Source organism: Manacus candei, unplaced genomic scaffold (assembly GCF_025592945.1).
Source record: "Manacus candei isolate 608988 ecotype Guabito, Panama unplaced genomic scaffold, ASM2559294v1 h1tg000050l, whole genome shotgun sequence".
Taxonomy (NCBI): domain Eukaryota; kingdom Metazoa; phylum Chordata; class Aves; order Passeriformes; family Pipridae; genus Manacus; species Manacus candei.
The window spans coordinates 33680370-33704214 of NW_026138098.1; the positions used below are offsets into that span (position 1 = coordinate 33680370).

General features: G+C 42.3%; 1 protein-coding gene and 1 long non-coding RNA gene across 7 annotated transcripts in view; one reads left to right on the forward strand and one right to left on the reverse strand.

Moving 5' to 3' along the window:
- TET1 (tet methylcytosine dioxygenase 1) overlaps positions 1-17420 on the forward strand; it is a 96203-nt gene extending 78783 nt beyond the window's left edge. For all 6 annotated transcript variants that reach the window (XM_051800236.1, XM_051800237.1, XM_051800238.1 and 3 more), the window contains 2 exons: positions 3217-3556; positions 7361-17420. In XM_051800236.1, coding sequence (XP_051656196.1) covers positions 3217-3556; positions 7361-8499 — 1479 coding nt within the window. In that variant the 3' untranslated portion in view covers positions 8500-17420. The remainder of the gene's footprint in view (positions 1-3216; positions 3557-7360) is intronic.
- On the reverse strand, positions 3756-23692 carry LOC127476887 (uncharacterized). Its single transcript, XR_007906753.1, has 3 exons — positions 23421-23692; positions 7338-7384; positions 3756-6575 (listed from the first exon to the last, which is right to left on the reverse strand). It is a non-coding gene; the product is annotated as an uncharacterized LOC127476887 (long non-coding RNA).
- Positions 23693-23845: the final 153 nt, after the last annotated feature.

Here is a 23845-nt window from a genome sequence, read left to right on the forward strand (position 1 = left end):
GTCTGTGTGTGTCCTGGCAGGCAAGGATGGAGCAGCACCTGGGCCCAGGGACACCCACTCTGCTCTCCAGCTGCACAGGGGAGGTGTGGGTAGGAAACTTGGTTCCATCTTTAAGGTTGAGAAAGGCTGTTTGACTGCTCTGCTGAAACCTGAATTTAAAACATCTGTTCTTACAACACAGTGGAAAAGGCTCCATCATTTCTACATGCGAGGTTCAGGAGGACAAAGGCAGATCAAAGAGTCCCACAATAATGCACTGGGAGCTGTGTGGCTACAGATGTTTCTCTGGAGATCTCTGGAGGGAATTGCATTGAGTTCCTCATGCATTTCAAGTTTAAAAGAAATTAATAATAAAGTCTTACAAATACGCAAGTTTCACCATGACATCACTAAACCCAAAACAGGTAATGGGTTTGATTGCCACACACACTGGAAACTGGAAACCTAAACAAACCACTTGGCCAGCATTTTCTGTGGCCTTTGAGCATCCTGGATGATTTAGCTGCGTGTTCTGGAAAAAGCAGAGTAGCAGGATATGCAGCTTCACCCTGTAAATGGCCTTTAACAGACCTGATGGTTTTCTCATGTTCGGGTTTAATTTTGGGCAGTTTGCAGCACAGTTTCAGTACCAATGGAAAGTGTTGCTTTTGACTTCTCAGCAAAAAAGCTTCTCTCTAAGTTTCTTAATGGAATATTTTGCACAGATTTGAATTCTGGAATGTTTTTTCTAAGCAAGTACTTCTCATTCAGTGGCTTACCACCTTCAGCTGTAAGATGCTGGCTTATATGTACAGCCTTCATTTGTAGCTGGTTTCCCCATAACATTAATTTTTCAATTACCCATTTGCCATTTTGTCCTCACTTTTATGTTAAAATGTATTACGAGGGCACCTTGAAATTCTACATATAATAAAATAATAAAATAGCTCTTTTGGTATTTAGGTTGTAGGTGTACTGGTCTTCAGGGTTTTAACAGTTTTGGATATACATTAATTTCTTGATGTGTTCTAACTCGGTATTTAATATAGGGTGTGTTGGAGTTGACTATACTTTCACCATAGTTCTGTCAATATATTGCAGCCCTCATCTTGTTTAGTTCCTCAAAACAGTTCTCCAGCTTTCCTGTTCCAAGGAAGGTGTTGGCTTTTGCATGGAAATTTAGAACAGCAAACTGGATGAGGGTCTCAGTTTTCAAAATAATTGAGACCAGATTAAATCTTCAGGACTTGTGCATGGGCTAGGCACGGGCTGGACATGGTATTCTAAAAAACAAGTGGGAATTGCCCAGTTCCTGATGAGAACAAGTGGGACCCAGGCCCCTCAGTGCTCATTTCATCACTTCTTTTGATTTCAATTTAGAGGGGGAGGCTGTGCTGGGCTTTCTGAAACACCAGTCATATGGAATTGTGCTCTCTGTATGTCTGACCTTCCCTCACCTTTCCCAAGTAACTTGGAATCTGCTGGCAAATTTCAGCCAGATTTCACTGAACTTTGCAGAAACCGAATTGTCTCTGGAGATTTTCCCTCTTGTTCCAAGTTGTAAAATTTCCCTGCTGAGTGCTCAGGTTTGGATCCAGGTCAGCTCCCCCCATGGAGCTGCAGGCAGCCTGTTCCTGCCGTGCCCAGCCGAGGTGGGAGCAGGGATGAGGTGCTGGGCTGGGGTGTGGGGGAGTCTGGAGGTGCAGCTCCGTTCACTGCTCATGGAACAATGGTTGTTTTCTCTGACTCTCCCGTAGTGCAGAGGCTGCCCCGGAGGTGAGTACGCATGGAGCAGCACCTCAGCCATGCTACAGCTGCCCCCAGAGCCCTCCCTCACCCTGCCAGCTGCCTCCCAAAAGCTCTTCCCCCTTGTCTGCCCCTCAGAGCCCCTCCTGCTGCTGCTCTGCCACTGCCAAGCTTTGCATAGAGCCATTGATGCAGCCCCAGCCACCCCCTTATTGATCCAGGGTTTTTAGTTTGGGATTCTGCAACTTCAGTGTTCTAGAAATAACTGTGTGATGCCTTTATGCAAAAGCTGTGCTGTAAAATTAAAAATGTTTTGTTTTTTCCCCTCCTAAATAATAACAATATAATTCTCCTCCCCTGGAATCTTAGGCATGGTGACAAGATCCTGGGAAATTGGACTGACTGTTCAGGATAGGCATGGCATTCAGCCAACAGTGATGGAATGATATGTTTCCACTTAGGGAGTATCATCCCATCCTTGGATGGATGGTGCTCCTATTCCTTTGTGTGTGTAGTTAGTAACTCCTGTGAAGCAGCAGCTCACCTGAAGTGTGAGATGATGTAGTGGTCCCTCAGGAGTGCCACTGGTAAACCCAGGAAAGGGTGACTGTTTGTACGTGTGCTAAGGCACTCAGAGCTGTCGCCATCCCTTGGGAGTGACACCAGGAATCCTGCTGGTTTGAGTGCTGCTTTCAAGGGGAAGGGTTAGTGTTAGTCACAGCTGGAACTCCAGCACTGCTGGAAGTGTTCAGCTTACAGTTGTGATAAGGAAACTGTTGCAATAAGTTGGAATATTTATACCCATTTCTCATGTGCCCTTATCAAACTGGATGTAACCAGCACTGTCCTGGGCTCCAGGATCTCACAACCCAGAATGACAGGAAGGAGGGCAGTGGCCTAACAGAATATTTCCTGAGTCTTGTGGCTTAATTACAGTGGGATGTTAATTTAAGGAAGTGTTGAGAGAGGGAGTGAGTTAGAGCTGAGATTTGCTAAAAGTGTAGAGCAGTATAAGTAACTATTTGCAGTGGGTTTTTTCAGTTGCCAGCCAAAACCGAAACCAATTGTAGATCATAGAAACTTCTTTTTCAGTCCAAAAATAATAATTTTTTGTATTTTACAGTCCTTAAAAATGAATCTGATCATCAAAGATGTATTTATGTATTTAAAAAATAATTGGAATGCTTAGGAATTTAACACTGTATTTACAGCTGAGATTATTTTCCAAGATTGGCATATATTTGTGGGTAGTGTAAGCTGAACAAGAGTTTCATTTTTCCTGTCTAAGACGTGCCTTGATCTTGTTAAAGTACCAATAACTTTTCTGTGTCATTACAGATCAAACAAAATGTGTGTCAGATGTTTGCATTTGAAAGCCCCACAGCCCTGAGGCCGTGAAATGCAAGCAGGCAGTGAGGCCTGGGGTGGCTGCCCCAGTATTCCCAGCACGGGGTCTGTGGGGTCACCTGTCACTGTCCCTGCTCTTGCCAGGTCTGTACCTTGACGAAGGAGGACAACCGGAGCGTGGGGGTGATCCCGAGCGACGAACAGCTCCACGTGCTGCCTCTGTACAAGATCTCACAAACAGATGAATTTGGCACCGAAGAGGGCCTGGAAGCCAAGATCAAAGCCGGGGCCATCCAGGTGCTCACAGCATTCCCCAGGGAAGTGCGGATGTTGGCTGAGCCTCTCAGAGCCACCAAGAAAAAGAAGCCAGACACGAGGAGGGCCCCGAGTGAAAAGCAGCCATTAATCGATAAAAAGTATTCAACACCGGTAAAGCTGAAAACCGAAGCCCCAGAAAATCTGGGCAACGCTTTGCATTGTTTAGGTGAGTGATGCTTATGAAATCCTGCCAGTCTCTTCTGATCCTGTGTTGCCTCTTGCACATCTGAGGGAGGGAAAAGCTCCTCAACACTCGGTTTCATTAGAACTGTGACTGGGCTGAGCTGTGTGGAGGTGCTTTTGATGTACACTGTGGTAGCCGGGCTTGGATTCTGGGCTAGTCCTTCCCAGGGTGGAACTACAGTATGGGACTGTGCAGTAATGGGAAGTACAAGAGAAGGAAGAGGTGGAAGAAGCCATGGGCTTGACTTCTCTGATTAGCAGGGGGAAAATAAATAAAAGGAATAAATAAATAAAAGGAATTAAAGCACTCTTCTTCCTGTTAGGAAGAAGAAAGGAAATTTAGCCAACCTGCTGTAATTTTATTTCATGAGAACCATCTAGATACAGGTAGATTTAAGGGGAGAAATGACAGTTAAATGTATTTAGAAGAATGTCTGCATTTTGGGGGAATAACATTTAAAAAACCAAAAATGCATTTGTCACACTTTGGTAATGGCACTGAGCACTCTGTCTCAGTAGGGGACTCAGGGTGACTGATGAACCAGAAAATCAGTATTGCTGACCCTCAGGATATTAGAGAGACATTCAGTGCATGTCTGGGGACACAGTAACTCCATGCTAGGGCTGGGCTGGACGTTCTTGAAGCATTAGAGGGCTCTGGTTTGGGAATGAATCCTCAAATTGTTTGATCTCACTGCAGTGTTGTTTTGAAAGACTGACAGAGGTTTCTGGCCCACCTACCTGTACATGACACTGCAGGTGCAGCAGGCACTGCTTCCACACCTGGAAGCCTTAACCAGTGCTGTAACAGCCAGGGTGTCCCATATGCCTTGGGAACACAGAACTTTATTCCTTGAACATGCAAAAGTAATAAAATAACTACATAAACAAGCCAACTTAGATCATTTGTTTGGACTTGAACTATTTTTGTAAAGTAATTTAAAAGGGCTGGTGATTAAAGTAAGGTACAGAGCGAGGAAGAAACACTTTCATGAGCAAGAAAGTTTTTCAGGGATGGAAAAATAAGAATGTGAACAGAATATTTAGTTTCTATGATAAAAGTGCAGCTTTTGTCATGAAGTTTTGACAGTGGAGTTCCCCAAAGCAGATGTCAGCACTGTAAGCCCCACACCTGCCCATGGCCCCTGGTGCTGGGAGTGCCTGTGTGAACACTGCCAGAGGCAGCAGTGGCAGAGGAAGGTCAGCTCACTGCAGTGCTGGGCTCTGCCAGGCAGGAGTGTGAGGTGTTTCTGTACCTCTCTGCAGTGCTCTCTCCAGTCCTACAGGCTGAGGGCTGGGCACACACCCCAGCACCCCCCTGCTGCCCTGCCCCTGCCCCACAGTACAGTGCAGAGATCTGTAAACCCTGGATTTGGAGCACTGCAGTGCTGTATGTGCAGGGCTTGCAGTTACAGGGGATCAGTCATCAGTTGCTTCTTTACTTCCTGCCAGGGGCAGGTATCATTTTAGTCCTCAGGAATGGGAACTTGGGAGTCTAGCTCAGAATGGTAGACTTAGTATGAAAACAGGATCAGAGGGTGTGGGAGACAGCAGTTAAACTGGGCTATTCAGTAGTCACTCCTGATGGTAGACTAGAGGGAATGATTAATCAGGATCTTTTCATAGTAATAGAAAATAGAATGGAAAAAATCTGATTAGAGTTTTATGTAAGCAGTGAACACAGCAGTGCTCAAGGCTGTTAAGCAAATCAGATATTACTATTAAATTTTCTCCTGATGGAAGAACAAAAAGATACTTAACAGTGCAGCTGTAGAGGGAGGTATGGATAGCTGAGGTATGTAATGTAGAGTACTCGGTTTGCTAATGGAGGGCAAGAGTTGAGAATATTGCTTTGGTTTTGCAAATATGAAAAAGAACGTGGAGAACATGCAGTAAGCTGGGATTCCCGTGGGTGGTGGATACTGTTGGCCACGTGCTCAGCCATGTGAGGCTGTCAGGCTCTGGAGCAGCCCGGAGGATGATGGAGTCACAAGACTATGTCATGCTGCCCACTGTGTAGGTGTAATCTGTCTGTCTGGAAGAGACCTGACCTTCACTTGAGAGCCACTGCAGTATGGCCCAGCTGGAAAGCTTGAAAGACCCCTCTAACCTGCATGTCTTCACATCTGGAGCACTGGCAATGAGAAAGGAATAAGGGAGGACTCGTCCTCTCTCCTGCCCTCACCTGGCAGCCAGGATGGTGGGGAGGAGCCCGAGTCAGCTTGGCAGTGCCTACAGCTGTGAGGGCTTGGTCTGAGTCCCCACTGGGCCCAGGCCTTCAGGGAGAGTATTAAACAGTGCACTTGTCATGCACCTTTTACCAACTGCAAGCAGCACAACTCTCAGTTTTTACACTTTCTAATTCTGAAGGCCTTTGAAATTCTAAATTAGTATGAAATGTGTATTAATGACAGAGGCCTTACTTCCTCCCTTGCATAGTCCTGTCTTTTAACCACATTATTCGGGACAAATAAACATCAAAGATGAAAAGTTATTTCTGTCTCCATAAATATCAGCAATTCTTCTTGGCCTATATTGGATAGAACAGGAGAGGACCACCAGCTTGGTGAGAGACCTTGGTGTGGAGGGAGCTGCTCTAATTACATTAAATGCTTTATGTTTGATTTCATAGAAAAGTTTTTCTTAGAGTCATTGTGGCTTCCTTATGTCCCACTCAGCTTCAGTTTTTGCATACTAACTGTTGTGTCTGTAATTTATCCCTTGACTTTTTTGCATTCCTGTTGGAGGAATGGTTTTTTATCCATCATTATTTATAAATTATTAGAAGACAGAGTAGAAGAAGGAATAGTTCTTCTGTATTGGGTAAAGCAATTAACCATTCTGTGTATTTATGGAACAAAGAAGAAATACTGACAGAGACAGTACCTGAGAGCTCTCTGAGGGATGCCAGTCTGCCAGCCAAACACAGGTAAAGCAACTGCAGGGCATGATGCAAAGCCCATCCAAGATGATGGAATTCTTTCCCATTGATCCAGTGGTCTCTGGATGGAACACAGCCATGATGAGATTCAGTCACTGAGGAGCTGTTCCACAGCCAAGCCCAGCAGCAGGGCTGCCATGGCTAGGAATAGCTTAGAGAGCTGACAGGGACTGAACAAGTATCTGCACTAAGGTGTGAAGTGATTCCTGTGAGGCAATTACATGGGAAGACGGCAGACACCAAATCACAGGATCCAGCTTTGTAGGGATGGATTTACCTGGAGCATGTTGCCAGCTCCTTTTTTTAAAGGCAGTTGTAAGTTGATATTGCAATGTAGGAGTGGTTGTAACTCAGTAACTGTTTTGGCTGTGACAGACAAGATAAACAAGTTTTTCCTTCTGTCATAATATGGGGTCAAGGCAGCCCAGAATTTTGACTGATTCATAGGCTTAATTTCAGACAGGCTGAATCTCATCAATGATGTAACAACTGAAGACCAGCAGTCAACTGCTGGGAAGCTCTTGTGTAGGACTGGGCTGTGTGGATCAGGACTCGGTGGTTATTTCATTTTCTCTGTTTATTTTATTCATCCCTTTGAGAAATACCTTTTTTTTATATATACCAGCAGCCTGACTGGAAAAGGTTAAGGTGTTAATTCAACAAGGTTATTATATGTATACTTAAGGTCATCAAGATAATCCTAAAAAGCTTAAAATAACCATTTTGAAAAATCTGTAGTCATCATGTATATTTTTCATGTTAGAAAACAAGTATGAAATTCTAAGAGGTGTATTTTATGAATCAAGTGAGGAAAAGTACTTACACTTTGGTGTGCATTTCTTCTAGGGAACAAAACAGATGCTTTAAAACCTGGAATAAAAATGGAGACTTCCAATCACCTGTATGCCATGAAACATACTTCAAACACTACTAAAAATTGCTCCTTACTAAAGCAGTGCCCGGCTTCCTCCCCCTTTAAGGTGGATAGTTTACATCCTTGTCCATCTCTAGCACATAAGCCTGGCCTAACAGCAGTGACTAACATTCAGCAAGATTTTTCAGTTCCCTACGGGTATTTTGAGTGCAGTACCAAGCAACCTCACGTGACACCTTACGTCAACTGCAAGAGCTTCGATGTGTCGGTCAAGGATTATACTGGAATTCTGCTGGACGAGAAGGTGAATGGGGTGCCACCGATGCTTCCCGAGGTCACTGCTCCAGGCCCCCCAGCCCACACAGACCCCCTGCCCACTATACTTGAACATCAGCCTGACAAACAGAACTGTCAGCTCCAGCTGGACAGCTCTTCCTCACAGATGGTCAGCTCTTGTGACTTGTCAGTACCGCTAAGCTCTCCGGCCACGGATGCCGTCGGAAATGGAGCCGACTGTTCCCATGGATGCCCGGTGGAAAAGGGCAGCTCCCATCGAGGACAGATGTGTGACTCGGACTGTATTGAGGAAAAGCAAAGCAGTGCACTGGGACACCCGGCTGATTCTGAAGAAAAGGCTGAGGAATTGTGGTCAGACAGCGAGCACAATTTTTTGGACGATGACATTGGTGGGGTTGCTGTGGCACCTTCTCACGGTTCTATCTTAATTGAATGTGCAAGACGGGAACTCCACGCTACCACACCCATCAAAAAACCCAACCGGAATCATCCCACAAGAATTTCTTTAGTTTTCTACCAACACAAAAATTTAAATGAGCCAAAACACGGTTTAGACATGTGGGAAGCAAAGAGGGCCGAGAGGGCGAAAGAGAAGGAAAAAGAAGCGGAACGACTGGGAACGGAGAATTCAGAACTGAGCTCCAGCAACAGGAAAGCAAAGCAACCAAGTGAAAACAGAGACCTTTTTTATGAAGACAATGAGTTCAACCAAATTCCCTCCCGCCGAGCGCTGACAGTGACCAAGGACAAGGTGATCACGGTGTCCTCGTACGCCCTGACGCGCGTGGCGGGGCCCTACAACCACTGGGCGTAGGTGCAGGGCCCCTCCTGGCACAGGGTCACACGGTGGTTCTCTAAGGTGCTGTTAAAGAACAAGTCTCCTGTCGTTTACTATTTGCTCATCTCAACCATTTTAAGGCTGAGGTAGAAAAAAAAAAGGGGGGGATTTCTTCTTAAACTGTGACTTTAACATTTGGTGGTGCTCAAGCACATTTTAAGCAAAAAAAAAAAAAAAGAAAAGCTGTATAGTTTTAATACATTCTAAAAAAGATTTTGTTTAGGTTATTAACCTTGATTGAATCATTCAGTTTATTACCTTTAGGAATTTATATTTTGGTGCTTTAAATAAAGTCTGTTTACTACAAAAATCATTTATAGGGATTTTAACAGGTTCACATTTTATGGTGTTAAATCAAGTTATACAGTTATAGCTCTACACAGCTCTTGGTGCTTAACCACATCAAACAGTTAAAAATAAATAAGCTGAATTATTACTTCATGGTGCCATTGCTTTAACAACTTCCAACCATTGCTATATAGTCCAAATTACAGATAAATCTTTTAGAAAACCAATGAATTTTGTTCTTTAGATTTGTCATTATGTATAAAATGAAGTTATTGGTAAGGATGGCTGGAAGTTGTTTTTAAGCTGTAAATATATATTTTAAAAGCACTTTCTATTTTTAAAATTAACTTGAAATAGTATAGTCTAAGGATCATATTGTCTAAGGTTTGTGCATACTCTACAGAAGTGATTTTATTCTTGCTGTGTAGAGTTCCGTGTTGTTACAGCTGCAGGATGTGCGCTCACAGCATATGTGGTTGGTTTTAACTTGCCCTTTTTCAATGAAGATTTTATGTTGCATATAAACAACAGTTACGAATTACAGAACCTTTTTATTCCTTTCAAGAGAGTGTACAAACGTGAACCGAGGAGATGTCTGGTCAGTACATTTGTTGCTATTGGGAGATATGAACATGATTTGCTTTTTTTAAAGGCAGCATTTATTATGGTTTCTTTGAGCAATAAGTGTGTAAGTCTCATTCCTTTGGAGCATTCTAAGTTAACATGACAACCAAAAGTTCTTAATGCCTCAGGGGTAGGATTGTTTTGGGATAAAAAAAATACCCCTTAGAGTTGCCTTATTCTGTTCTGGAAAAAAAATTAATTTGGAGAAAATACAAAGAAAGTGTTGGAAAATTATTAAACTTCTAATATTTAACAGCAAATTTTTCATTAAGAATAACCTATCTGTAATATTCATCAACTTTGAGTTCAGTTTTCTTACAAAAATGTTTTGTAAATTTTTGAAGCAATTTATACATTTCTCTTCAAGAGGGTTGTATCCTTTCTTCCAAACATATGAAGCTTATGTTCTACATTTCTGTTAAAAAAGTGACATATCACGAAACGAGTATTTGCTAAATCAGAGGAAAAACAGACACTCCATTGCTTTTAAATACTGTAGCATCCCACTCTTCTTTCTGATTCTCCTCTCCTATGTATTTCTTTATTAAACTTATTTATTTAAACAACTTACCAAATGAAAACATTAGCTAGGGACTGACCTCATCCTGCACCTTGTCCCACAGGAACCAGGACTCCTGGGAGAGCTGTAGGGTCAGGCCCTCACACAGAGCTGTACCTTCCTCCTGCCTCACGGCCACCCGCCTGGGCAACCTGGCGGTAGAACCAGGTCAGAGAGTTCCAGTGTGCAAAGTACTGATGATATACTTGATATATTACACTGTAGTGGTGCTGTGTAGGGGCGTAGCAGCTGTCTAGAGCTGCTTTATTGAAACCCAGACAAGGTGCTTTTTCCTGGGGAAGCTCAAGTGCCAGCGCTCTACAGTTCTGGTACGACAAGTACATCAGTGGTGTTTTTAACACCTGGTGCCAGTCAAGTCCTCGGTGCTACAACTCTGGTGTGGCTGCAGAGCCACGAGCCCGCGCTCCTGCACCCCCGTGCACACGGTGGTGTCTGCAGGAGCCAGGGCTGAAGTACCAATCACTCTGTAACGACCCTGGGTTCAATTCTGCCATTTCTGTTCAGATTAACAAAGCTGTTGATGGCAGAGGGTGGAGGGATTGAACCCGTTCTTTGTCTCTTACCTATTTTAAGTAAAATTTGTAAAAACCGGGTATGCTGCAAATTTTAGTTGAAAGCTTGATATTAGCTCAAATAGAGGATATGAAGGGATTGTAAATAATAAAACAGAACCAATATTATGCCATCGTTTTGTACCAGCAGTTTTATGCTTATTGACTACGTAACATACAGTATACATCAAATCATTACGGTATTTTGTGTGCCTTAGACTTCCATTGTAACCCTTGTCTGTGTTTGGTGAGCCCAAGATCAGTAGGAGTGGCAGCTGTCCATGCAGGGAGCAGTACTGTGCCTTCCCAGCTGTTCTGAAAGCCGTAGGCCCACACCACGAGCTTAGTTTATTGGTTTCACTGGTAGTGCTGACAGCTTTAGTTTCTCTAGTGCTGTAATTCAGCACTCCCATGTGATAAACACATTTTCTACACAAAATTAGTAAGTTACAGAGCCATCTCTTTACCTTTTCAAATGTTCATACCATTAAAGTGGATCATTTTTACTTGAATCTTCTCCTACAAATGCCCATATTTAACTTATGGAAACTTCAAGGTAAAAATGTTCCTTTGAAAAACCAGCAGCTTTCCTTTAAGAAGTGAGGCACTGAAGGATGGATCTAAAAGGATCCCTTCAAACACAGGTAGTCCAGGTCTAAATTCTTTTGAAATGGCAATTCTAACAGAGAAACATGTATCTTAACATAATAGTTAAGCTATTAACTGATAGGTGCTAAACTCACAGTTACTACTTCATTAACATTACTCACCTAAGAAATAGCTCATCTCTACAATAACATATCCCTCCTGGTGCTCTTCATTTGACTGTGTGTCCCCTAAGCTGCTTTTCCAGCATGTCCTACCTGCCAGGCAGGCTGGGCACAGGGCAGGCTGTGCTTGGAGAAGCTGGTATTTTCTATTGCTGTACTGCAGTATAGAAAATGCAAGTATTTACTGTTTGTACAACTTTGTGCTGTTCTTGTAACACTTCAGAATATTTATCAGTCTTGTACACAAACTGCATTGTTTTCAGTAATGTTATTGTTTTATAACAGTATTTGTCTCTTTAAGATTTGCTACTCTGTGAGTTCGTTCTTTCCTTTGCTGCCCACACAGCCACTTGTAATTTGCTCTTACCTCTTAACCAAGCCCTTCTGGGATGGCCAGACCAGGAGCTGGATCTAAAATTAAGGTAGCTGGTTAGATCAGACCTGCACGTTCTACTTAGTTTCCCTGAGCTGGCACAATGTTCTGGGTGGAACACCAGTACATGGATTCAGGTCTGGGCTGGTGGTGAGGTGTGCTTGCCTTTGGATCGTTTTTTACAGTGTGCTACCAAAAATTGTCCTGATCCAACATGCAGCACCTCTGACTTCCATAAGAAATGTCTCATCCCTTTCCCCACTGGGTCCAGTGGCAGCACTCCACTTCCCCTCTGGAAGGAAGGAGCAGTGCTTGTTGCTGGAGCTGGTTCTGTTTGACTCCCTGAGTCCCTGTGGGAGTCGCTGCAGTCATGTCCGATTAAATAGGGAATTCACTGATTTTTCACATGCTAGTGTATTACACAAAACGGGAAAATATATTTCTATACATACTTTAGTCACAGAAGATTTTTAAGAACTTAAAATACTTGCAGCTTTCTACCTGTAACAGTTGTATTCGATTTTTTTTTTAAAGGACTTTCTAAGCTAACCTTTACTTAGGAATAACTGCTGGTGAAAGTCCTTTTCTTACCTATGACAGTACTTCTCTAGACTTAGAACAGAAAATACCTGTAGTATCTTAAGCCACATTTATGTTAAGCATGGGCAAATGACAACTTCTCTAAGACTTAAGATTCTTTGTAATATACAACTGGTGGGTTTTTTAAAGACCTCTTTAATTTCCTTGCAGTATTAAGCTAAATTTGGGTGCTGTTTATGTTGCTGCAGCCCTGCTGACTGCTGAGTGCTCATTCATCAGGCTTTCCTGCAATTCCCTATTTAACTGGATGGTACAGCCAAGAGCTGACCCAAGTCTGTCCCCAGTCAAGAGCCTTGCAGCCCTACCACTATGAACAGGCTGTGCAAGAACAGATGGAAAGAGATTTGGAGTAAATGTTTACTTGTGGTTAAACACAGAGGTTGTGTTGTTTGGAGCATGACAGTGATTCAGGTCTGTAGTGAGACACAATTCCTGCACCTCAAGTCTCAGGCAGGTCTGTGTCAGACCAGCTCCAGGCTTGAGCTCTTGACAGCTTCTTGTGATTTGTCTTATCTGACAGGTTGGTCAGTGAGACAGAAGTTAGGGAAGCAGGCTAAGGAAAGTTGCATCTTCGTGGGTTTATATTTAAAATATAAGGTCAGTCTTGCCCTTTCACTTCCCATGCAACTTCTCCCATGTTGAAATTAGCTCTGTTTATCAAGCAGTCATCAGCTTTGTAGTCCACTTATACATATGGTTGTTCTCTTTTCCACAGAAATCCTGGAATTTCTAGGTCATCAGGAGGAAATAACTGTGCCCTCAGATATATGGAAAACTAAATTCTTGGTGACTTCCACGCTTTGGTTATGTTAACAGCAATTACATTCAGGCAGCGTTGGACAAACTCTCTTTCAGGACTATTGTGGTCCCTGAAATTCAGATTAGGGTCTTGGTGACGTCTGCTTCATAGAGTTGTGTTTTATTTCTTGTGTGAAAGCTGTCTGCCTGTGATGATCTGATCTTAACTAACACAGTTAGAGATGAGGAACAGTCCAATCACACTTGGAAGTTCTGGCTTGCTTTATTTTATCAAGTGTTGGTCTGACTTGCAGGAGGAAGTGTAGAGGGAATATCTTTCCATAAAATTAGGTGGTAGAGAGAGTTGCCATTGATTGTTGTGACACCACGGTATTGCAATATCTGTGTCACAGCATTGTTCTAACCAGGAAGATGTTTCCTTGTGGACAGATGTACAAATTTACCTCTTTCCACAGCTCCTCCAGAGGCAGCAATCTCCCCTTTGGTCTCTGCCTCCATATACTGGTTTAAAGAAAAAAAAAAAAGAGGGAGAGAGTTGGTCACCCTTTCTTGATCTGTGTAGGCAAATGTAGCAAGCACCGTGTTCATCCTCAGTCTGCTGCCCCTTCCCACTGTCAGGATAGAGAATATGGAAAGCTGATGGGATGCTGATTGGACTTGATGGTCTTTAAGGTCTTTTCCAACCTTAACAATTCCATGAATCTATGCACAGCATGAGTAAGGTACAGTTGGCTTTTTGAGACAACCTTCTCTGTCCGTGTGCTGTATGCCAGGGTACTTCTTTATACTGATGCTTCTTTTGGTACATCTGACTTTAAAGTCATAAACTTTTTTTATTTAGTCTGTCACACACATATTCGCCTGTAATCTAAACCAGAGTGAACAGTGTCAAAAATCCTGGGAATGGGGCTACTTAGTGGAACAGTTCTGGAACTGGTTTCAGTCTCTTTGGGGATTACCTGATGGTTGCTCAGTCTTCACAAGCTATCTATATGCTGCTTTAGCATGTTGCTACAAAATCATAATTATGTAAAGGAGAGTTTTACACCTGAGGTTTCCTGAAAGACCAAGGATTATCTGATCAGGCACCAGGATATATACGGATCACTTCCTGAAGAGTGGTTAAAAATTGGTTGTTGATTACTTCCCTATTAAAACATTTCTTGTTCTTTTAGAGAGTCAAATGATCAGTTTTCTAGTTAACTTTTACATTTCTTGATGTAGTTATTACAGTCTGTAAGTCGCCAAACAAAAGAGACTTTGCAAGACTAAAAAACTGCTGACCCAGGAGAAGGAAATGTCATCCCTTCTCAGAGTACAGGATTTTTGTACTAGTTTTTTTTCCCTGTTGTGCCAGCATCTCTGTGGAATGCCTCTTGTCTTCTGAGTTACTCTAACAGCTCTGCCCAGTTCCTGACATAAAACAGCTGCTGCAGAACCTGCATGACTGTAAGAGCAGGAGTGTTTCTTTACATCTTCTGGTTAGATCAGTCACAGTCCTTGTGAGACACCCAAGTATGGTGTAAGTTAAATGGTGCAAGTTAAATGCCTTAACTAACATAGGACTCCCTGGAAAAAAGATGTTCTTCCTCTGTAGCAGCAAATGGAATTGATGGAGCTTGAGCAGAAAATAATGAAGTGGTTGCTGCCTTTTGTTAAAGGGTGTCAGGGTGTGCATCGCTGTTTCCCTCTTTCTGAGACATAAAGATTTTAGGATTCTTTTTCCATTTCAATTCCCCATTTCATCATCCCAGCATACTGCTGACTTCAGTTTTAAAAGATACAAGATGCTTCTCGATGCTGTTTTCTTTATTTCTTCCCAAAACAGTGCATTTTCCTCTTTTCTTCTACTGGACCATTATATATGGCATTTTTCCACACATACTTGTTTTCAAATACTAGAATCTTCCAACAGCATTCTTGCACTGAACGCAAGACCAGGGTGCTAAACAACATGAGGGTGACTTGCTCTGTCGGGTGTGACTGGTCAAAGGTGCTGTTTTCAACGCTGCACACCCTCCATCATTCCTCAGAGAGTCACAGAATGCAGGGGGACACCTCAAAAGCTCCATGTGTAAGGAGGAGGACAGGTCTGGCACTTATCTACAGGGTTAGCAGGTACAGCAGATGAACTGTGTTCCAAAGAAGTGCTGTTGCAGTGGAGCAAGGGAACTGCTAGTTTGATGTTCAGTATTGCAGTTGTTGCCACACAACGTTTTGATACTGTTGTGGAAAGTTTTGTGACCTGATCAGTATTTTACATGTATATCTGTATTTTTTATTATGATGTTGTAATGGAAAAGGGTCTAGGGTATGGGAGTGGTCTTAAAATAAGAATGAAGGCCCTGATTCTCACTTATACTACTGTCCTTTGCATTGCAGTGAAAGGATAAAGGGGCCTTAAATGGATGTCACTTTAGCTTATGCCCTTTGGAGTATCCCATCACACTGACCATGGTATAAAAGGTCGGTGGTATAAATCCAAAGTTACCAAATGACTGATCTGTACAATCAGCTGAAATCAATTGCATGGTGTTCCTACTGTGCACATACTGGCCAGTAACATCCACATTGTTCTTAGGTTAGAAATACAGGTTCAACAGAAACTGGCTTGGGTTTTACCAGGTTTGAAGTATCCATTTATATTTGCTGTCCTTTGCCCAACGTTGTCTCCAAAGCCAGTGTGGTAAAAGATTTGTGCCTCTAGGTAATGGCCAGCCCAGAAATCTCACAGAATTGTCAATAATACCAATTTTAAGATTTGGTAGTTTTTCTTAAAATGCTTGCCTTTATCCTAATTTGATCCCTTTTCCTTGCTGATATGAAGTGGGGTTGTGACAACCTGCCCTGCCTGCAGAGCCAGCAGGGTTTGCAGTGTTGTGTGCTGTTGTCACACTGGGGGACTTTTGGGACCCAAAGCTAAAAGCCAACACTTCCTGCCTGCCCTGACTGTGGTGCTACTTGCCAGGGAAACCATGGGCATTGCTCTGCATGCTGAGTCCTGCTGAGCTTCCCTTGCCAGTGGAAGCAACAGCCCCCCTATATATTCCATAACTGCAGTTATGGAATGCAAGGCAATGCAAACTTCTCATTCAAAAAAACGTTTGAGGAAAAGGAAATATACTTTCATACCTAAATTTTTACACATCAGCAATACTGCAGAGCCTAATGAGAACAGGTTTTGTACCAGCTTTGTGAATGCCTGTCTAATCCATGCAACTCCAAAGGCAGCAGCTGAACTTCATGAATCTCTGGTCCTTAAAATGCAAAGATATTTGTAGGCCAGAAAAACAAATGGGATATCCCAATACCACTAAATGAAAGCCAGTTCTAACCAATGCAAACATTCAGTTCAGTTTTTAGCAGTGAATTATTCCACAATTATGAGACAGCTCTTCGTAATGTGACAGTACCACACCAGGTCACCAGTGCTGATTGGAATTCGCTGTCACTGAGAACATTAATGTGTAAGGACACACTGTACTGAAATGCTATGGCCAATTAATTCCTTCCTGCTTTGCAAAGTTAAAAGACTAACAGTGTGCTGAAGCAAAGGTAAAAGAGTCACTCTTTCTTTCCTTCTCTCTTCTTTTCTCTATTTTTCTTTCTTTCTTTGGGATGCATTTGATATTTATTTTTCAACTTTGAAGTTCTATTTCCAGTTACCAACCTACTGTACTGAAATCTGGAACATAAATTTAACATTTTTTAAATAAAAGATTATGTACAGGGAGAAAAAAATCAGAAAGAAAAAGCACTTCATTATGTCACAGTATTTACAGGAAAAAAGGATAAAAATTACCTATTTTCTTAAAAAAAACACATTTGGGGCCTGATTCTTTCCTAGTATAACTGAGCACAGCTCCCTGAGGCTGGTGGAGCTGTGAAGAGTTATGCTGGCTGAGAAATGGAACCTTAAAATCTTCTTTGCAGACAAGGGAACCCTTACCAGCAGTACTTGAAGACTTGTGAGTTGTGACTGCATGTTACTTGAAAGATCTAATTAAGCTATGTTTTTTGGTGCAAGCAGTTGTTGTACATGATTTCATGTTTATGTAGCAAGATGCATTGAAATGTTGATACTAGTATTGAAACATACATGTAAAAATTGTTGTTGTGGAAATTGTCTGTTCTGTTCTATTTTTCTTGTGTGTCTCATCTGTTTAGAACGTAAACTTTCTTTTTTTTTTTTTTTATTGTCCTAACTGAATAAGGCTAAATGAATACTGTAATTGAAAATATATTTTAAATCTTGTCATGAGTTTTTAAAAAGACTATTACAAATTGTATCATTCCTGATTACACAGAACTTTGTGGGTGGTTTTAAATAAATTTTATACTTCTATTTTGCACTTAGTCGCTTAATTTTTCTTTCCTGCTCTTAGCACTAATAACCATTGTCACATGTACAAGGGTCTTTAATTACCTCAGCCCTACAGGACTACGGTGAGTTCACCCAAAAAGTCAGCTGGGTTTCTGCCCTGGAAAGGGCTTGGCCTAAATCCCATTGCTGTTCTCAGTCTGCCTTAGCTTAGGCTGGACTGACCTGTCCTAGGCAAAGCCCAGGCAAGAGGAGCAACCAGAAGAGTCTGAACTTCATCTCCTGACTCAAAAGGACAAAACAGTTTGTGAGCACATTCACACACTGTCTCTCTTTGCTACTTGTCTGGCAGAGCAAGCTTATGGCAATCATTTACATTTAATTCCCAGCTGCTGGAAACAGTCCAGGTTTTATTTGCTACAAGTCAGAGGGTATGGGGTGGGGTTTTTTCCTTAAAACAGACCTCAGCACGAGCCTGCTTTAGTCTGGGACACTGTAGTGCAGAACAACACTACTGGACAGAATTCCTATTGTTTAGATCTGAAGAAAAGGAGGAACATATATTTGCTTCTCTTCCTGCTCCAGTAAGTGCAGCAGCAAAAGCTGCTGTTACGATGATCTTCCCGACATCTGGAATCTCCTAGAGGGCAGAAAAATGCTGCTATCCTCAGGCTTCACTAATGCCCTGGAAAGAAGCTACACTGTGTGACACGGTGCATCTAGTTCCTGGAAGCTGGATGTGGTAATCCAACAGGGAGCCCTTGACCCCCTCCTATGGAACCTGCTGCTCCTTCAGAGGATAATCATTATGGGGGTTTTACAGCAGCACCTCCCGACCTGCCCCAGGCCTTCTCTGAACTGTGCTGTTAAACCCTTCGACAGAGCTACATGTTCCAGGGTTTGGGGTCAGTCAGCAACTCGGAGCACAGCTGTCTTGGGAAAACAAGTGGATTTTGAATGGCACTTCCAGACTTGGAGCAGACCGAAGAACATCATTGCTGAGGAAGAGATGTCGATGAGAAACAGCTTCCAGCTCCTTTTCAGGTACTGGAGGTGACTTCAGTGCCTTTTTATATAAATGATGCAGGTAACAGAACACTGATGTAGTACAGGTGGTTGCTTTTAAATTCTTAAGATGCTACAGCCTTAGATTACAATGCCTATTAAAATGGTATTGTTAATCAATTAATCTGCAAATAAGCTTTTTTGCTGGTGCTACAGTTACAGTTTTCTGCAGTACTCCAGTACCTAATACAGATTACAGAATGACAGGGTTTGACCTGTTCAATTGTTAATATTTAATATCTAGTATCAGTTTACATCTTCAAAAGGTTATTCACTAAAATAGTGTACTTTCGGTGCATTTTGTACATCAGAACAAGCATCGTATTCAAATGTTATTTAAACATGAGCAAGACAGTGCTTCAATTAGTGTTTTGGTTCAAGAAACAGCCTACGTAGTCTAAAATAAAATACCAGCAACCTCCATCTGTGTTTTTAATCTACGACACACTGGAAAAATATTTAAAATGTGGAAACTCGAACCCAACTATTTCAATAACCATTGGCTGGAGCACAATTCCCAAGATGGGCCTCCAGTTCCATGTCCAACCCATTTACTTCTGGATACTCTTTTGCTTTTGTGATATACACCATTTACACAAAATTCTTAACAGTTGAATTCTTGAAAATGTCTTTTTATACCAGGCCAAAAATTCATTACAATCCTGCTACACCACGTGTACATCTCCATTTGTAATGTAATTGGGCAAAACTTCCCTGCTGTTTGCTCCTGAAGGAGTCCTGAGTTGCTGCTGGAGGCATCATGACTTAGCCTTACTCTGCAGCCCAGAACAGTTAAACCTTTGTTTTCTGTGGCATAACAAGTCAGTAGTTCAGCTTCTTGTGACCCCTTTGTTTTACACAGAGTCTGGTTTTGTATGGTGATGGCTTTGACTCCCTGCACTTGAGGAATCCCTTCTGGGAAATGAGGCACCAGTGCTGCGCTCCATCAAGCAAACATTTCTATGCTGGACCTTAACTCACCTCCCCAGTAGCAGAAAGCCTTGTAAGGACTCACCTGGGTTACAGCTGCTACAGATTTCGAGTGGGATTTGTTGATTTGTTGGGCTGTTGCAAATTACCTTGTTCTGTGAGGGTAAGAAATAAGTGGCTCAGGCGTGGCACTGCATAACAACCCTCCTTAGGCCTAGCTCTTGTGAGCTCTGACTAGCTGGGTACTCAGAAAAACAAAAACAGAAAGCAAAACCTGCCTTCATGCAGGGCCACTGTTCTTGTGGGCCCTGGGCAATGTGAGTTACGTCCTTTTTCTTCCATGAATCATGAGGAATTATACAAACATTATAGCTCACTCTAACCCTACACAGGAAACCTCCACAGTAAACTAACATTCATATGTTCTTCTTCAAATGGGACAACTCGAAAGAAAAGTGTATTTTATGCTTGGTTAGGAAAAGATAAGAAATATCCTATGCTCTTCGAAGAACTGTAAGACTCAGGTAAGTTCTTCTGACTAAAGTCAAGTGCTAAATGATTAAGTAAAACCAAAAGTCATAACATTTGAAACCAAATCTGTCCGATTTTAGTTAGGAAACTACCATACTCCTAAGAGATTAAAATTTCTCCCTTTTGCAAGAAATATGTTTCTCTGTATTTTCAGCATTAACTACGATCATACAAAACAATTTTCAAAAGGGTTTCCTTCCAATACACCTTTTCAAACATAAGTGTTGTTTGTTTGTTTCTTATTTTTTTTTAATTTTGAAGTGTCAAATGGGACAATTTGGAAGAAAAATTTATTATACACTTGTTAGGAAAAGATGTTTAGTTGCTCATATAGAACAGCTATGAACAACTATCAACCTTAATAAAGCTTTTTTTTCAAACTCCTGCATGGAACAGGCACTGCAGTGGTGTGGAAAATATCCAAGATTCAGCCCTCTGGTATACTAGGACCAACTGGAATTCAGGATGCACCAACTTTTTGTCAAATACAGGTCTTTTTAACACAAATGTAACGAAATAGTTCCAAGGGCATCCAATCTCACAAATGTACACAACAGATGAGAGATGTGACAGAAACTCACTATTGAGGAGCTGTACAGACTTTACTGCCCTTTCTCTGCGCTGTAAGGTTGCAATTTTTTAACTCAGGATGGTAAAGGCTTTGATTAAAATCTACAAACATGCCATTTGGTAGAAGTCCTTCCATTAAAATTCTTAATGGACTGTTTTCAGACTCGGATTTAAGTCCCTTTGCAACATCAGTAAATGCTAACAGCTTTCCTGAAGGGCTAAGATTCCCTTCTCTGAACACATGATTTTCCTGGGTCACCACCAGTTCCCTTAGACAGCAACCTTTACCAGTGAAATAAATGGTATGTGATGTTCACACAACACCCCAGGCTGCTGGGGACCTCAAAAGATCCCCTGCTCCCACGTTTTGTGGAAAAGGGATTCCAGAAGGGATTATCCAGCTCCCTCCCCACAGTGTCTGGAGAACCTCCAGTGATGGGGACTCCACCACGTCTCTGGGGAGGTTCTCCCAGGCATCAATTGCTCTCACTGAAAAAAAATTCTCTTATATTAAGATGAGAATTTTTCCTTGTGCTCCCAGTGTCTATTACCTTCAAAACAATTAAGAATTGTTTTATTTATGCCAGAGCGTTTGTACTCAAGTAAACTTTGTCAGAAGTCCATTCTCAAAGCATTTAATTTTATCCCAATATAGTGGACCATAAAATCCTTTCCTTCCTGGGACCCTTAAAAACAAACAAACAAACAAGTAAATGTTGTTTGCACACAGCTAAGCCTGAGCAGGTTGATTTAACTCTATGATGTCCTTCTTGTATTCTTGAGGGGTCTGGCCAGTTCAGAAATATTTTTGTCAAACACTTTGTATAGCAGTATGTAACAAATTTAAGTTTATTTAGATTTATTATCAAACTTCAGTACTAACTGTGTCACATGTTTGGGAAAATGCAAAGTACATACAGCTATGGTCATAAAGACAGAAGTTTTTGTGCAAGAAAAAAACTATGGTAATTTGCTTAGATGCTTATGTGCTGCACTTGTACTACAACTTTAGCATCAAAAAAACCATTAACTGAACTGTTGCTGCCATTTCTGGATATCTAGAAGGGTAAAAGTGTGTTTGACTCTCTGGATGATCTCTTCTGGCCCTCTGAAGAGAATGCATAAATAAACTCCTCAACAGCTACAAAGAGCAGGTTCAAGTACTGACATGTATAGACCTGAAAGTTAATTCTGGAATTGAACAGGATGCACAGAAATGTATTTCCAACAAGAATATGAAAAAAACCCCGCATAATATAATAATTTTGCATCATCAGAGTTGTTACATCCTCAAAATTGAGTGAAATAACCATCTCCCTGTAACTGGCATTTACCTGGACAGATACAGCATGCCCAGGTACTGATCTCTGTTCCTTTCTGTCCAGGAGCTGCATGTGAAGTCTGAAACGCTAATCTCTGTGTCTTATCAGTGGTACAGGTTGTCAAAAGCACATTCATTAGAAGATTATAATTTGTCCTCCAATTATTTCCCCTAAATATGTGTACAAATACAGTCAGACCTGTTTCTGGGGGTACAGCACTGTGGAAGGTGCCACAGGTGGACTCACTGGCTTTCCTGAGCCACGGCCAGAGATCCAAAGTATTCACTACTTGAACTGGAGCGTTTCCTGGTACAAAGTTCTCCTCTTTGTGTTTTTCCATTCCTCTTTGTTAAGTGTATTGATTGCACCAAAATATGTTTGATGCTCTTTGATTACAAGCTCCAAAAATTATCACTTCTCTCCACAATATCCCCAGCTTACTCTTAACTCTCAGAACCACCCAGAAAGCTGGAAGCAACAATATGCTTTATGGTTTTTGCCTTTAAGTCAGTAACTTTATCTCAACTTGCCTCATTATTTTAAGGTAGCTTGTAGAAAGCTCATCTCTTTCAGACTCCTGTCCTCTCATCAATTTTGGATTAAATCGTCCAATGCACTTAAAAGATAGTCAGGGTGCCTAGAGTTATTTTAAGCAGCAAGACTAGAAGTGCTCAAAGTTTTTCACTGCCACTTCCATTACAACTATTCTTCACCACAATAGTGTGGTTTGTCCTGAGCAGAGGAGACAAAGAATTCAAAAGGAGTCATTAGTGCACTATAAATGGCAGTGGCAGAATCTGCCAGCTAATGGTAGCAATGTGTATGTAGAAGGGAGAAAGTACATGAAGAAACGTTCTACCTGTGAGGCTTGTACTTCCTGTGAGCTTTTGAGGCTTTGAGAGCATCCCCAAGAGTGATGAATCCTCTAAAAATGGGCTAAAAGACTGCAGAATGGAGCTACTTACACAATATTCTGACATTCACTGACAAGTATTTTCTCCTTTAATACAATTTTGCCACTGTCCTTTTCATGTATAGTGTGGGAGGGAGGTCCTGCAACCTTTTTAGCCTTCAGTCTTATCTCCAGGTTAAAGGGTGCAGACTCTGCCTTAGTCAACTGACTGAGCTGGATGGAGTTATGACAGGAATAAGGTTTAAAATGTGCAGACTTAAAAATTAAGAACTATGCTTATGAGTGTGAAACACTGAAACCCTCATCTAATTTGCAATATAAAGGGCAAAGGCAGATCTGTGTTTATTTATTTTTGAGTACCAAATGCTCGCAGAAATTTACCTTCATCTGAGGGTCTTTTCCAAATGTCTGACACTTGCCTCTCAAGACTTTATCCCACCACCAACTTGCTTTTAATAATAATATAACACTTCAAAGCCCCATCTTCATCTACAAAGTGTGCCTTGATGACTTACTCTCAAATGTAAAATATTCCATGTCCTATTTCACTTCAAGGCAAACCCGTGTAAATATTCCATGTCCTATTTCACTTCAAGGCAAACCCGTGTAAAGAACCGTTTCTCGGATGGAATGCTCTTTTCAACAGCATCAGGTGAGGGGTGAGAAATTACTCTTGCCCATGAAGCACTGAACTACTTACTGCAGAGTCCTGGCTGCCATTTCTGTTTCAAAGCAACTTAAAGAGCTTTGGTGCATCTCTTTGGGGAGTCTGCTCTGCCTTCACATCAGGTGACCCTGTGTGTGTGTGTCCCCTCAGAACAGCCCGACTGCACTCTGGGCCCTCGGGTGCCGGGGGCCGCCCGTGTGCCGCACGGACAGTGTTTGGCACCGCAGGGACAGTGTTCGGCACCGCAGGGACAGCGTTTGGCACCGCAGGGACAGCGTTTGGCACCGCAGGGACAGCGTTTGACACCGCAGGGACACTGTTCGGCACCGCAGCGCTTGCCGGGGCGGGGGGCGGTGCCCGCGGCCCCCTCAGGGTGGCCCCCGCCGCAAGATGGCGGCGCCGCGGCCCCTCCCGCGCGCGCCTCGCCCAAGATGGCGGCGGGGCCCCTCCCCCGGCCG